This window comes from Akebia trifoliata, chromosome 14 (genome assembly GCF_017979445.1).
Source record: "Akebia trifoliata isolate Shusen 1 chromosome 14, ASM1797944v1, whole genome shotgun sequence".
Lineage (NCBI taxonomy): Eukaryota > Viridiplantae > Streptophyta > Magnoliopsida > Ranunculales > Lardizabalaceae > Akebia > Akebia trifoliata.
In genome coordinates this window covers 11319036-11336146 of record NC_141388.1, presented here as the reverse complement: position 1 = coordinate 11336146, position 17111 = coordinate 11319036, and the positions used below count along the sequence as shown (strand labels likewise).

General features: G+C 34.1%; 1 protein-coding gene and 1 pseudogene across 2 annotated transcripts; both read right to left on the bottom strand.

Moving 5' to 3' along the window:
- Positions 1-1585: 1585 nt before the first annotated feature.
- LOC147386240 (uncharacterized) lies at positions 1586-8187 on the bottom strand. 2 transcript variants are annotated; one of them, XM_086423908.1, is made up of 5 exons: positions 8024-8187; positions 7817-7912; positions 7612-7710; positions 2953-3082; positions 1586-2108 (listed from the first exon to the last, which is right to left on the bottom strand). In XM_086423908.1, exons 1-5 carry the CDS (start codon positions 8183-8185, stop codon positions 1756-1758), a joined length of 840 nt encoding a protein of 279 aa, XP_086280034.1. In that variant the 5' UTR covers positions 8186-8187; the 3' UTR covers positions 1586-1755. The 2 variants fall into 2 exon arrangements, with proteins under 2 accessions (XP_086280034.1, XP_086280035.1); XM_086423909.1 differs by having other exon boundaries at positions 2953-3079; positions 8024-8184.
- Positions 8188-9083: 896 nt separating this feature from the next.
- LOC147386239 (putative ribose-5-phosphate isomerase 2 pseudogene) lies at positions 9084-9368 on the bottom strand (annotated as a pseudogene).
- Positions 9369-17111: the final 7743 nt, after the last annotated feature.

The window sequence follows — 17111 nt, the reverse complement described above, 5'->3', positions numbered from 1 at the left end:
CAAAACTTCTAGCCTTATCAAAAGTGATTTACAAAAATCAGACAGTCCATGATTCTTCAACTTGTCAACTAGGATTAGAAGTGTCGAAAGGAGTTGGCTTTTAGTGAGGAAATCATGCTCACAAAAAATCAACCCATCCCTAAACTTCTAACCCTTATTTTGAAAAATGTTTGACTTTATTTAGGGCCTTTGAACGCTTCCCCATATATATATGGGGAGTGTTCGGTTGACAATCTTAAGATGACAAAATGTTGACAAAATTTTAGTCCTATGTGACTTAAAAGTTTCAGATTGAGCTGATTTTTTCTGAGGATGATCTCTATTGTAAGGAGATCATCCTCACTAAAAATCAGCCCAATCTGAAATTTGTATGCCCTTCAAAAGTGGTTTACAAATTTTCGGTAAAAAAATTTATGGTTCATGATTCTAAACAATAGAGATCATCCTCAGAAAAAATCAACTCAATTCGAAACTTTTAAGTCACATAAGACTTGTTTCAGTGTTTTTCATCTTAAGATTGTCAACCAAACCCCTCCCCCTCATATATCCCTCTTAGGCTAAGAATGATCAAATTATATTCTTTTACATGGTATCAGATCCTCTGATGGTCTAATCAAGTTTGAAGTCAGTAAATTCATATGGTAAGCAACATCATTGTCGTTCACCGAACCTATATCCTACAAATTACTGGTAGATCCAAATTGATTTTTGTTCTCTTCAACTACAAGGACCAAGTCAGCTCCTCTGATGGTCTAATCAAGTTTGAAGTCATTAAATTCATATGGTAAGCGACATCATTGCCGTTCACCGAACCTCTATCCTACCAGTTATTGGTAGATCCACATTGATTTTTGTTCTCTTCAACTACGAGAACCAAGTCACATGCAATCCTCTCTATCTTTAACAACCCCCCAATTGTCAATTCATTGCCCTATTTTTCTTGCCCTTTCTAAAAGCATTCTCTACCATTAGCTTGCACTCCAGACTAGCACCTCAATTTACACTACTCAAATTTATTGCCTTTCTTCTTCTACCCCTCAATGCCGAGGACAATTTATTATCTTTCCTCTTCTAACCCTCAACCTCACTCAAATTTATTGCCTTTCTTCTTCTACCCCTCAACGCCAAGGACAATTTATTATCTTTCCTCTTCTAACCCTCAACCTCAAGGAAGATGCCCGTGGTAATAAAAACGAAAATGATGACCATTAACCAAAACCAAAAAAAAGTTTTTCAAAAAATCAATCTCATGTTTTTTAAGAGAATAATAGTACATGTAATTAAAATCTTTGAATAGGAAGCCATACCAAGCCATTGATGGAATCGGTACCTCTCTGACAACAAGGATGAGATTAGGCAGGAGAACCCCACCAGTGAGAATGTGGGATCCATTGTATTCATGTTACAGAGGCTTGGATAAGCAGTAAGAAGGGGCATCTTTTGAGTCTCTATCTGCAGAAGGAGATCACCCTTCCCCCATATGAGTCTCTATCTGCCGAAGGAGAAATTAATCATTAATTCAAGTCTACGACATTGGTATTATTCCCACCAAGAGTGCATGCTTTGCACACCACTGCGGAACATGTAGCCCACCAACTCATTAATCATATAGCATTCATGTGGTGGGCAATCTAAACTGTAATTCCCACATAACCAATCTCTGAAAAATCACCACCATATATACAAACAAAGACACCCCATTGTTCATAGTATGAAGTGTTTACAATGACGAACAGAGAAAAAAACGGGGAAAATCTACATATCTTCAGGCTTCACATCCCACCGGCTCTTGCGCTCTTTCCTACAACCCACCGTACGGGGTGTGAGTGAAATCTCAGTTGCAAGGAACACAAGATCCTCTTCTTCATCATCATTGTCAATCCAACCATAACAAGGTTTCCGTCTACACCATGAAAGACCATCAACTGGCACTTGAAAGCGGATTAGTCCAATATCACTTTCTCCAAGTCTATTTGTATCACTGTGACCAGAAAACAAGGAGCCATATACGTTCTCACAGGTGGAAGGAATTGGTACGTCGCTGCTTTTCTGTTTGGAGGCATGATCCAAACATGAGATATCCTTCCAATATAGTTCCCCATCGTCAGCTGGTGGAGAACACGTTTATTCATGTTAGCACAACAAATTAAATCTTTACTGTTATAAAGAAAGAAAGCAGAGTAAAAGTGGTCCGACACTAAAATTTGGATCTCACAAATGCCCCCACTTTTATATTTAAACTTAATACCATCAGGGTCATTTTGGTCAAAATCCAAGAATGCAATCCTATGACCCTGTAATCGTGTTGGTTAGTTTTTAAAAGAATAATGATGAATGCACGCGGTTTTGGATGTGGCAAGGGCACAGAACTGCAGATCTTTTCCTGTGTATCCCGAAGAAAAAGATCTATAGTTTTGTGCCCTTGCCATGTCAGCCGCATACCCAAAACCGCGTGCATTCATCACGACTCGTTTTAAAATATCAATAACATCCTTTTTTTACTATGTAATATAATGTTCAAAACCCCTTTAATTAATATTTTAAATTAAAAATAACCCTTTTAATACATGTATGTTTGCACATGCCACCTTCTGGAACTAAATAAGAAACATGAAATCTAGAGTTCTATATGCAATATTTACAAAGGTGCATTGGCATGTAATGCACATGCAATAGTGAGGGTTACTACCTTCTAATGGGTCTCACTCAACTATGATATTTTCAATCATAAAGGATGTTTATGACATTATATCTTGCCTTCTAATGAATGACCAGAAGAAATATCACAAACAGACCAAGAAGAGGTTCATGAGTGAAACAAACTTTATTGTGGATCTGCACATACATGTACCACTATGTCATTGCTATACTCTCCTTCTGGAATTTTTTTATGTTTTATTTTTTATTAGCTCAGAATAAAGAAAAAGAAAAAAAGAGAGAAAATCCATTTACCTGTTTTATTGACCTGTTCTGTAGTGTCAGCCTCGGTGCATATGGGTTCAGCCCCAACAACCTCATTTAATGCCACTGTGGACTCAGAAATGTCAAGATCTCTGTCTCCCTCTTTACTTAAGTTGTCCTGCTTCATATATAAATACAATAAGAATGTTAACCAAATATAGTTACTGCCTTACTGGGTTAACTTTAATTTAGAAAAGCATGCATAGGTATCAATGGGAGTACCTATAAACCTGCTAGGGCTTAAAACAGGTCGAGATCGGGTCGGATATGATTATATCTATATCTATATCTATATCCGATTTTTTATCCAGATTCATATCCGGATCCAAATCCAACTTGGATCCTACTAGCTAAAATCATATCCGAACCATTTTAGTTTCGTTAAATCTATATCCAGATTCGATTCGACCGAATTAGTTGATTCAAGTTGGATAATGTCAAACCGTTCAACGCTATTTCAAATAAAATTATAAAAATGTGGCCAAATAGTGACTTGAACTCAAGACCTTTCCATTTTGACGAGAGGCCTGACTACTACACCCAACCATTGTTGGTTGATGAAAGATGGTTTGAAAAATGTAAAATAAAACCTGCAAAGTAATATATCACTCGGATATTAGCAGATATAGGGATGGATCTGTATCCGACCCGGATCCAACTCAGGTAAAGGGACATCAACCCATATCCGAACCATATTTTAATACGGATATACTTGGAGGAACCAAACCCGCAAAATTCGGATTCAGATCACTCGGATTTCAAATAAAATCCATCCCTTTTTAAGCCTTAATTCTTGCACCTGAAAACCATGAAAATATGATTCCAAGGGAAAGAGATTAACATAAAAGCTAACCACTTCGCTCCTATCAAACAATCTCAGAAAGGATGTTGAATTTTAATTACTTATAGATAATTGGTAAAAGGAAAAAAGTCACCATTATGTCAAATAAGCAAAATCTCTCCAACTCCCAAGTCAATATCCATGATCACCTGTGATTAATCAATTTTTTTCTCTTTGTACTTTGTTGTCACATGCACATGCTCGATAAAAACGTTCACTAAATGAATGAATATGATAGTAATTTCTGCATTCCATAGATTACTTACATAAAAAGAGTATGATACTTTGTATTCTTACTTCATCAAGGAATCCCTTCCCCAATCTTCCCCTTTGTTACTTATTGAAAGAAGTTCTTTACCATCTATATGAGCAAAGAACTACATTATTACAGTATAGCAATCCAAAACCAACCCCTCCCCCCCTCCTCTCCCCGGAAAAAAATAAAATCAATAAATAAATAGAGCTTCTATTGCCACACCAACATTGACTAACTTCACCCCAAAATGTGAGCTAATTCGTTGGTGATTTACATATGAATTGGGGTGGTGTTAGCAAAAGTTGGTCTGGCAATCGAATCCCTCTAAATAAATTATCTTCTCAATTGATTGAGTTCCTTGCACAGAAATGTTGGAAGAGACGGTTTGATTTCTCCAATTATTCCCTGCATTTTGCTGTGATTTCTACTCTTGTTATTGTGCTCTAAATCATTCATTTTCGAGTTTTATTTGGGCTTTGAACGGTTGTTGTTTCTGCTTTTTTTTTTCAGCCAAGTATAATGATTTTATAAATATCAAAAAGGAGAATACAAAGGAGGCTGAGATAGCCCCCAAAGCTCACTGATCTATTCAGTGAGTTCCAATGGAAATGACATTATTCCAAACATTCAATCTAGAGAAAAAATGACTCCATTCAAAGCTGGAAGGTAGGCTTGAAGACCAACAATCACATAGAGGGCCAAAGACAAGGCCTCAAAGATCAAGTCACCGAGAGTTAGAGGACTCCAAGAACAAAGAAAAAATCAAATCTTGGAAGAAAAAGAGCACGCAGAAGGTTTGCAACAGTGTTTTAAAAACCGATGCTCCGACCAGAATTTTATTAATTTTCAGTACGGTTCTCTAAGGATTGTTGTTAACTCAAGAACCGGAGATTTTTTCAAACCTATGGTTGAACCGTGAAAAGCGTCCTTAGTAAATAACCGTGATAGTGGATTTTTTCTCTCCTCTGTGGACGAAGGCAATTTGCCAAACCACGTAAATCTTGTGTTCTTGTGTGTTTTTTCTTCTTTATTTTTTCTTTTGTTACGCTTCCGCCCAACAAAATAAATACAAAACTTCTTAAATCTTAACTAAATAAAAAATCTCCAATGATTTTTACATTTTTTTTAGTTATCAAATATAAGTTACAAACTTTTTTTTAGGACTTTAACATAAAGTGAAAAGTTGAAAATTGATGAACATTGAATAAGCTTTGGAGAAAAATAAAAATTTGGGGAAAAACTATCAGGTATTCTTTTTAATCTTTAATATATATATATATATATATATATATATATATATATATATATATAGAAATTGATCCAACCTAATTGAACCTCAGTTGGACCCTGGTCCGACCAGTTGATCAAAATTTCAGTTCAATTATTGGTCCAGTTTTTAAAACATTGGTTTGAAAACTATTACAAAAAACAATCATTTACAAAGCAGTTCAAGTTTGACAACAACATAGCCTAATCCTAGCCCTGTTTTGGGCTAAGATTGAGTTAGGTCCTGAGAAAGGAAGCTTTCCAAAAAGGCCAATCTACATTAGTAATAGAACGTATAAACATTGAACCATAATCTTTTTTCCTTAATCACAGGTATCACTTGCTCGGTGGGTCCCCTTGATCACAGCCAACAAATGATGGGTCATTTCAAGTGCAAAAGAATGCCTCTTTCTTGTTTTTTGCAATAGTGTAGTCGTAAATACTGAAGACTATTTCTAGTGCATGAGATGATTGAAAGTATTTTCGATATTTAGATGGTATATCCTCAAAATTATAACCATACAAGGTGATATGAAAACCCTCCAAATAGTACTTCTTTAGATAATAAAACATCACAAGTGTAACTAACAAGTTTATTCTAAATATTCATTGCATTGCATAGAAGTTTGTATATTATATTATGAAGCACATATAATTTTGGAAGCCATTCCATGCATGAGGAAAATCTATTATCCAACACATTTGTTAGAATATATTCCTTACTTTATGGAGATTACTATGAGAGATTGGTTGAGTTGTGGAATTTGAAAATTAGATTAGGCACTTGTATACAGACACTGCAAAAAGGTGTTGACAAATACGTAGTCTTGATTCTTGACCTCACAAAATCCTCCCAAAATAATTATTTGGTCTGACTGTGATTTATTTATCTTTTTGATAGGGACTGTTAACTATATAATGAGATAAATCGTAGCCATTTAAGTGGAAAATCTATTTAACTATCAATTTACATCCATATATTGCTACGTTGGTTAAATTTTGTGAGTGTTGATACCATGACCTGGGTTCAAAACCCATCTTCACCTACTAATTACTGACCACTAACCTTGCTTGCTTATCAAATATCTTCACTTTATAATGAGAAAAGGTGGAGTAGATGTGGTTCGAAACCAAAATTTGAGTGGCCATAAATGACCCCACTTTTATATTTAAATTTAATATTAGAAGGGTCATTTTGGTAAATACTCAAGAAAACTTCAACCTAAAACCATATAATCACGCTGCTTAGTTTTCAAAATAACAAAAGTATCCTTTTTACTATGTACTCTTTAAAAACCCATTGATCAATATTTTAAATTACAAATAAGCCCTTTTAACGCGTGTTTGCACATACCATCTTCTAGTGTATATATATATACTGAAAGATAGCTACTAGTTTTCTAGACACGAGATAGACCAAAGAACATTATCAAATCAAGACATACAACATCTTGGAAGGATTTCCCTCACCGAGAAATGACTTCTTTCATTCTCCTTGACCTAAACTCGATTTTTATACAATATTGGTCTTCTTAACTGTACTTACCCAACTGAGAAAGCTGTGAGTATGTATTTGAAGGTGGTCTCATTCTTTATCTAAACACAATTTTGAATTGTGATAGCATAACTTCAATTTGTAGCACCAACTCAGTAAATGGAAGAAGAGACAATTCATATTTGCCCAAAACCAGGTAAAACCCATCCATATGAATCAGTTCCACTGAAGATTCAAATGTGTGGGTAATTCGCCAAGTTCTTCATCAAAATCCCCAAACTTTACATAAAAGGTTTCACGAACCCATTTTTATGTACTTGACACGCTATGAATCCATTGGGTGCATCTTAGAGTCTAAAATGAAATTATAACAAAAAGTCCACCTGGTTTATGAACTTCTCAAAACTTGTCACAAAACAAACCCTAACATGGTTTCCAAATTGATCAAGTATTCAAGAAACTAACAGGGGAAATCAGAAATATTAAAGCAGCACTGAAATCAACTTTACAAGCCAAACCCATTCTTTACAAGCTACTAATCAAAAATAAATAAATAAATTACAAGGCAAACCCATTCTTGCAATTGTAATTGTTATCATTATTTTTATTTTTATTATATTTAACATTTTGGGTCAATTTTACATTCTTAAAGGAAATCTCATATGGTTTGTGAAGTTTCCATGAATGCAAACAAAACCCATTAAGTAAAAAAAAAAAAAAACTGAACCGAAATCATTCAAGAAAACAAAATACTGATTTAAAAGAATTATAAAACCAAAGGAGATCGATTACCTTCTCCAATTGTTTCTCTTGTTCTTCCAAGATTGTCTCAATAAGGAGCTTGTATGAAGCCTCTTCAATAAAGACCCACCCTGAATCTCCATCATAAACCTTAAAAATATATGTTGAACAAAACCCAAAAGAAACCATTGATGTATAAGATAATATAATAAATAAAAAATCGATTATGAAAATCAAAAAATGAAATAACGGTCACCTTCAAAAGGGCATTAACTTTACGTCGAATCAAGTTCTTTGAAAACCCTAATGGGATCAAAGCATCGATCGCAGCATCCATTCGAGTTAGACCAACCTGCAGCCACATTTCCAAAATACAAGAAAAAAAAAATTGAGAGAGAGAGAGAGAGAAGGGAAGAACACACACTTGGATACAAAGAAATAACACAAGAAGAGAGATACAGACCCTTCTCGATCTCCCTCTTGGAGCCATGGCTGACTGTTGAGCTTCTCCGGAGAGTTGCAGAAGAGAAATTGAAAAGCGAAACGGTAAATGTGTGAACCGTGTGACAGCAAAACATATTCTGTGGGTTGGTGCGCAGTTCGAAGGATGACAGGTGTGAAACATTGACGGGTTATTCAGACATACCCCTCCATATTTTGAGTCTGACTTTGAAGAGGACAGCCCGCTTCAAAATGTGAAGATACCCTCCTTCTTACGTGACACGTGTCGTTTTAATTTATTTTATGCCCTACATTAAATACCACCTTGGAAATGCTACGTGGAATCCAATTGAGAGGGTTTTTCCAAATTTTGATGCAGACTGTCCGCTTCAAAGTGGTTTCCCCATATATATATATATATATATATATATAGGGGACGGTTCGAGGGACGTGCTAAAAACCAGCTGAGAAACAGACATTTGAAAGCCGTTAGATTTGAGAAAGCGGACGGCATAGATGGTTCAAAACGTCATTTCCAACTAAAGAAACGACATTTCTTTTATTTAAAAATAACTCCCTCCTCTTTTCTGATTTTTTTTTACTACCTCAGTTTTTTTGTTTTTTTAACTAAATCTAATAACTCTGTTTCTATTCATCTTCCTCTCGACAAAACGATAGAAACCCGACCCTTTGTCTCGACAGAACGACTGAAAAACCAAACCCTTTGAGACTTCAGTAAAAAAAAAAACAGAGTTGAATTTTTGAAGAGAGAAACAGAGTTAAAAAATGAGCATTTTACATTCACAATTGTCCCCATAGAGGAAACTGAAGAGGGAAAAAAATCGGTAAATTTCTGAATTATTAAAATTTATTCAAGAATAACAAGAAGATAAAAAAAGAAAAAGAAAAAAGGGCCACAGTATTCAAATTAAGGAAAAGAAGCATAAACTCAATTCATCTCATTGTATGAGATTTAACATTCTTGGCGGCATTCAAGAAGAAAAAAAATCTAATATAATGTTAGCTAAAAAAAAAAATCTAATATTCCATCCATCAAACTACCTTGGGTAAATTTTCCAAAATCACAACTTGTTCTTCACAGTGACGCCAAGCTCACCAGCAACAATAACAGTGGTGGTCATATCAAGAAACATTCTATGCTCACCTGCGAGTTGCAGAATCGAATCACTAGCAGCCTTTAAATCCCCAATATCCTTCTTAAAATACAAATCAACAATATATTTCGAAGTATCAGTCTCAAATGGTACACCATTCTCTCCACAAGTCCTAAGCTTTGTTACACAGCCTGATTCCTCGAACAAATTTTGTAATCGAATGGCTGTAAATTTCCAACAGAAGGGTATCATTTCGACTGTCATGGCAAACCCACTACCACCTAAATGTTTAACAAGCTTTGATTTGATTTCAGAAGAGAGATGACTGAAGTCTCAAAGGGTTTGATTTTTCAGTCGCTCTGTCGAAATAAGGGGTTGGGTTTCCATCGTTTTGTCGAGAGGAAGATGAATAGAAACAGAATTATTACATTTAGTTAAAAAAACAGAAAAACTGAGGTAGTAAAAAAAAACAGAAAAGAGGAGGGAGTTATTTTTAAATAAAAGAAATTTCGTTTCTTTAGTTGGAAATGACGTTTTGAACCATCTGCGCCGTCCGCTTTCTCAAATCTAACGGTTCTCAAATGTCTGTTTCTCAGCTGGTTTTCAGCACGTCCCTCGAACCGTCCCCATATATATATATTTGGATCCCGTTCAGCAACAAACATTTTGGCAATACAGTTTTCAAAACATGGGTTAGAGGTTTTAGAATAGGCTGATTTTTGGTGAGGATGATCTCTACACCAATCAGCCCATTCCAAAACTTCTAGCCCCAGTTTACAAGTTGAAAAATTGTGGACCGTTCATTCTTTGTAAACCATTTTTGATGGGGTTAGAAGTTTTGGAATGGACTGATTTTTGGTGATGATGATCTCCTCACCGTAGAAATTATCCTCACAAAAAATCAGCTCATTCCAAAACCTCTAACCCATGTGTTTGAAAAATGTTTTGCCAAAATGTTTGTCAAAATGTTTGTTACTGAACATTTCCTTTTATATATGGGTCCCGTTCAGCAACAAACATTTTGGCAAAACATTTTTCAAAACATGGGTTAGAGGTTTTGGAATGGGCTGATTTTTGGTGAGGATGATCTCTACGGTGAGGAGATCATCCTTACCAAAAATCAGCCCATTCCAAAACTTCTAGCCCCAGTTTACAAGTTGAAAAATCGTGGAACGTCCATTTTTTGTAAACCATTTTTGATGGGGTTAGAAGTTTTGGAATGGGCTGATTTTTGGTGATGATTAACCCATGTTTTGAAAAATGTTTTGCCAAAATGTTTGTTGCTGAACATTTCCCTTTATATATATATTGTCAAAATTAGATATACCCCCACATTTTCAAACTATTTTATACCCCCACATTTTTAAAATGACAATGACTTAAATGCCCTCAAAGGGAAAATAAGATTTGGAAAGAGGTATAAGCATGATTTTAAAACTTGATTTCATGTCTCGTCTCGTCCATGCCAGATATCAAGTCATCTCGGTTGAGTTTTCCATTACGTTTGAGATTTCTCATTCAAAATTTTGAAAAATGAATGTGGAATTTTAAATCTTGTCTGAATAATTGACTTGTACATCCGTCACATTCATGCCTAATACCAAGACAACTCGGGTGATACATCTCGATCTTAGACGAGTTTTGAAACCATGAGTATAAGGATAAATTTTTTGGTTGAAAATCCAAAGATTTCTCCAAAGATAAAAGACTTTTACATCTGTCTTCAACCTTAAAGATTATTTCTTCTTTAACCTTCAAACATCAAGAACATTATAAAATTTTTGAAGGGGGATTGAATTTTAGGTAAAAAATCAAGGGATTTCTACCTTTGTTACCTAATTTGCTAGTACTAGTCTAAACCATGAACTAGTACAAATCATAGTAGGATTTGTATTGGATTCATAAAATCAAGTGAACCAAAAACCTACCAAATTTTGACTTGATTCAGCGAATTAAGCAATTTTTTTAGTTGGTTTGGTGAATCAAATCAATTTATATTTTTTTTCATTTTTATATTTAGAATTTAGATTATTATATTAATTTGTTTCTACTTAGAATTTTTTTAGTATTATAATTTGTGAACTTGAGTTGTATATATGGGGACCATTCAAGGACCAAATATTTTGTTAATGTGTTTCGTCCTATATGAGTTAGAAGTTTTAAAATGGATTATTTTTTGTGAGAATGATCTCTCTAATGAGGACTTTATATATCCTCACAAAAATTAGCACATTTTGAGACTTCTAATCCTATCAAAAGTGGTTGGACTGTCAATAATTGACAGTCCATGATTCATTAACTTGTAAACTTAGGTTAGAGGTTTCAAAATGGGCTATACTTTTGTGAGGATGATCTCCTCATCATAGAGATCATCCTATAAAAACTCATCCCATTTTGAAACTTCTAACTTATATCGGACGAAATATTTGGCCCTAGAACATTTTCCTATGCACAAGCGAACCAAATTAGTGAATCAATCTAGGAAACAAAAAAAAAAAAAAAACAAGAAACAAATTAGCTCTACCTATCCTTACAAATTAGGTTCATTCCAGAGTGGTGAACCATGAACCCTAATACAAATCGAGGGAATCGACAAAATAATAGGTTTTATTGCACGTTGAAGACGATGGATCAAAGACAAGGTTGTCCAGGGTAAGAGGAAATCAAAGAAATTTTTTAAATGTTGAAAATGGGCATTTCAATCATTTTGCATTAGTCTCGATTATAAAGTTTGGTTTCTAGTAGGGGGATATCTCTAATATTGATCAAAATGTGAAAGATATATCTAAAGGGAAATGTTCAACACCCTAAGCTTTATCCTACACTTTAACAAACGTGTTTTGTCCTACATGGGTTAGAAGTTTTGGAATGTGCTGATTTTTGGTGAGGATGATCTCTATGATTAGAAGATCATCCTTACCAAAAATCAGCCAATTCCGAAATTTTTAGTCCTATGTTTACAAGTTGAAAAATCGTGGACCGTCCAATTTTTGTAAATCATTTTTCATAGGGTTAGAAGTTTTGGAATGGGCTGATTTTTGGTGAGAATGATCTCCTCACCATAGAGATCATCCTCACCAAAAATCAGCCCATTCCAAAACTTGTAACCCATGTAGGACAAAACACGTTTGTTAAAGTGTACCCTAAAGCTTAGGGTGGGGAACGGGACCCATATTTAAATTACCAAATAAATGAAAGAGAGTACGAGTTGACAAGATATTTCAGGGACTAACTTCATTGTAGGAATCATTTGGTAAGGAATCTTGATCATTGGATTTAATGTTATCATAGAAAAAGTTACCTTGAGAAAATACCTTCCATTTTCCTTGAGTGCCTTCAATTGATGCCTCTGTTGATTTCATTAAGAAAACACTCCGACACTTAAGTCAAAAATCAAAGAAAAATAACTAGTTAACTTTAGAAAGATTGCTTATCTTTGTCGTTAATATTCTATATGTATATATCTTCTCAAATCCCTGCAAACTCGGACTTTCATCTTATCCTCCCTTATATCCAACATCCAACTTCCTAGATTATTAAGTTACGGGTCTTATTCACATTGCATGTTGGCTCTCAAAAACGAGATTTTACATTCTTTCCTTACACCACCAAAAAAATACTGACAACGTAAAGTTGTATAGAAGTGGTTTTTAAGGCAAATTGTAGCATCTACTTCTTTTTAAGTTATCTTCTCGAGATTGACCAATTTGAAGAACCTCACACTACAGAGCATATGACCATTTGTTTTTATTTATTTAATTTTAGGTTTTTTTTTTAACTTTGAGAAAATTTGGATTGAATCCACAAGCTTAAGATGGTTAGTGTTCGTCGTAAAATGATGCTTCTTGATTGATTGTAAAACTTGTTGGGTAAATGCAGAGATAGGATTGTGAACTAAGACTTTGGACAAGTCGAATTCGTTCCACAGGGACAGTTTGGATTCAAAATCTCATTCGGATAAAAAGGCCAAAACAGAATTAGAAAATAGATTTTTCTTAAAACAAATTGATTTATAAAAAAAATAGAGAAGAAAGTAACAATTAATTTGTAAATGAAATTAAACTAACAATAAAGATTGAAGAAATAAGGGAAAAAAATTTGGAGAGGTCAATTCAACCTTTGCAATTCATCCAAAATGCTGATTTATTCTAATTATAACTCAATCCACATATCAAGTCATTGCTCATGGATCGGCAGATAAATCGGATTAAACATTGATGGTAACCAAAGAGTATTCATGAGAATCCCAAACTTAAACAAGAGTAGCTGACTTAGACTTCAATCCTTCACATAGCATGATTGTTCTTGAGCTTATCTAAGTAACAATCATCTAAGCTTGTTTTGAATGTATAAGTTTGCTGATCTTATCCTAAAAGGATTCTCAGAATTAACTTGTAAAGCAGAAAGAAAGAATTAAAACAACATAAGTAGGATGAAATTGCTCCGGCATTCTTGACCTCTCTAAGGAGAGTCTAGCCGATCATCGCAAGAGTCATATTGCAACAGTAATAAAAGCAAAAATAATAGATGGAAAAGATAATGTGGACAGTGCTGCAATGTGATTCCTTCTTTGATAGTCTCTCAAAAGAGTTACAATAGGTGCAAATGAATCACTCTTGATGTTCTCACTACACTCAAAAGATCTCCCAAAAGAAAATTACAGAGAATTAAAGAGAAGAAGAACCAAAATTACAGAAGAGAAGAGCCTAAAAGGGACCCAAGAGGGAACCCCTTCTTTGAAATCAACCATCTAATTTATAACATTCGTAATCGAATTATTGGGTCGACATTTCGGATGATTCGCTTCGAAAGAACCATTTAGTTACAACCACCGAAGCTTCTAGAACATCTCATGCAAATCTCGAGGAAAATTCCTCGAAATCACCGCGGAGCACCAAGGCCTAACCGCGGGGCGGTGACGTGGCGACAAAATTCCTCGAGATTTTGTTGGATACTTCCTTTTTGCTCGCATGTTGTAACCGTCTTTGTTATTTCTTTTGTTGGTTTCCGAATGTGCCTTTTTCACCTGAAATTAGTAACACATTATTTTGAAATTTAATATAATTTATTATTATTTTAAAGGAACTAACATTTAAACTTTGATAATCTTGATGAAATTAAGGTCCCAAAATTGAATAATTGGGACCTTATCACTTCTTGTTGATGTAATTGAGAATAAATAATTTAAAACCTTTTTATGTTGGCAAGTAGAGATTGATCCTCAAGGAAGTTGTGTTATCAAAGTTTAATAAAAATTCAACGAGAAAAATAGTTAATGTTTCAAATCGATTTTTTATTTTTATTTTTTTGAATTATGAACTGAAAAATAAAATTACAGAAAATAAATAAAGGGATTAAATCCTCCATGAGACAAATTAGTAGTTAGTTCATTCTAATTTATGTTTTAGATTACTTAGATTAAGATCATGTTAATGACTCTTAACCCGAAAGATATATTTTAAGTCCGAAGTCCATTATCCGAAAGTCTAAGTCCAAAGTTTCATTTCCTTAATATGTGATAATTTTTAAGGATTTTTCATTATATCGAGCATCGACTATAAGGAACTTAACCTGAGGATGATGGATAATGATTCGTAATAAAAAATAAATAAAATTATATTTAAAGAAATTAAGTACCAAGGTATATAAAGTGAAACCTATTAATTTTCAAAGCTTATTTTAGAAACATAAAATTAATATTTGGCTAATTACTAAATTTGCTCACGACTTCTTCAATTTCCTAGATAGGAAGAGTCTAGCCAATCATTGTAACTTCGGCGTGAAAGTAAAAGAAGAAAAAAATAGAATTGGAGAAAGTGAGCTTCGATGATAGTAAAATAGGGATATAGTGACGGTCACCAACCGTCTCTATAGGGGAAAAACCTGTTGCAAACACATATAACGACAGCCACTTGAGGTGTTGGTGGTCATCGCTAAAACCTCTGACACTATATGTATTATTGATGGCCAGCCGCTATTGGCCGTCGCTATATGGTATTTTTATTAAAAAAAAAATTACAAGGCCTTTAGCTACGGTTGCCGACCGTTGCTATAGGGAATTTTTGTAAAAAAACTACAGTCACATTGTCGCTATAAGAACTTTTGAAAAAAAAAATTTAATTTTACACCTGCCCCACTCACATGTTGCTGAATATTGAAAATACCCCTATTTTTTTAAATTGATGACCTAAACCCCAACTACCAACATGAAAATACCCAAATGCCCCTCATCTTCAACTTTCATAAATTTAATTGTCAATCCAAATTCTAGTCCACAATTTGAAATTACAAAATATATTATCACTACTTATTAATAACTTTACAAAAATATCCTCATATACATTAAGTTGAGAATTTTTCAAACTAAAAATCCTATCCACTTTCACGTCAAGAAGTGCGATATGAGATTCCGACTTGAGGTCACTCCAGCACGACTTAACAAGAAATTACAGCTAATCAAGACTAATAACAAAAGCTTACAATTTCTCTCTTCAACTTATGAGCAACTCATGTATGCAATCGTGACCGTACAAATTCCTCCAACCTGCATAGTGATCAAAGACCAATAACAAAAACTTATCAATGTGTGTTATCAGTTTTGACTAGAGTTAGATATCGTAGACAAGGTTCTTCCCCACTTCAAATTTGTTATCATTAGTAGCACAGCCATCCACATACATCTACCTCAAACACAGTTTTTCAAATGTATTACGCATGCACATGTATTGGAAGGGATATGTAATTGAAAGATTCAAGAGAGATAAACAAAAGGAAGTGAGAGGTGTTTTTACCAACATGAGGCAACAAAGCTGTGAAACACAACACGGAACTGCGGTGGCATATATTGGTAGTTCACCCAATCAACTAGAGGCCAAAACTGCAATTACACCACATTAGTTTAAGTATGTCTACCATTTAATTATTTTTTATCTGATTTTTTTTTGTTGACAAATTGCATTAATTTCTTTTCAAGATATAAAAAAGATGGTTCACCATTTCATACCTTCCATGCTGTCAATTGAACAGAAGGGTAGGCCTTTCTGACTTTATTCCTCACTAAACTCCATGGTCTTCCTACATGACCAAACAATATTGGCATTGATAGGCTATACTTCATTAACTTGTGAGAGACATGTGTAAATGTTGTTTGTTTGTTTGTATTTGTGTATATGCGTGGATTATTGTGCATGCACAGTGTAGACAATTGAAAAGCAGTCCTATTGAACTTTATTCCCAACTAAATGACCTTTCTACATGACCAAAGTTTATTGATATTAAGAAGCACGACTTGCAACTAAAAGAGTATAATATGCATAAAACAGTCCTGGTTCCATTTCTCTGTTCTGCACCAAATCTTCTAGATATAAAATACAGCTTCAGGCATAGAATAATACAATCAATCCTCCATATAGTTGTTACAAGCACATACATCATCTCAGTAACTAATTACAAGATGTTGACTGCCAACAAAATATATGTAAAATGGCTGATACCTATTTCCTTTTTTTTTTTGTTTTTGTTTCGGGGGAATAAAGAGCTGTGGTTGTAATTGGAAACCATATGCATGATTATTTTGTAGGATATTTAACACAATGAGAAAAATCAGAAAATACAAAAATCACCACTTTTCTCAAGAGCAATATAGGTGATATGGCTTCTACGCAACGTTTGTGAAATAACATAACTTTTTATTCTGATATCGAAATGGATCACCATCAAATTTATTTGAAAGCTAACAAATAGATCTACATGTTCTATGAAGAGATTGAGATTTAAAAAAAATGTAAACTGATATGAGATATTTGCGCTAAAAGTTATTCTTAGATTGTAGTGTGGTTGGACTAGATTGCACAATGACAATGGGTTTGGTCTTTGAAACTTGGACTCGGGCTTGGGCTTTATTAATTAATTAAATGTAAAACACTTGGCCTCATTATTAATAGTACTCAAATGGATGTTTAGCCCAAAACTAATGACCTAAAGTCCAAGTCTGAA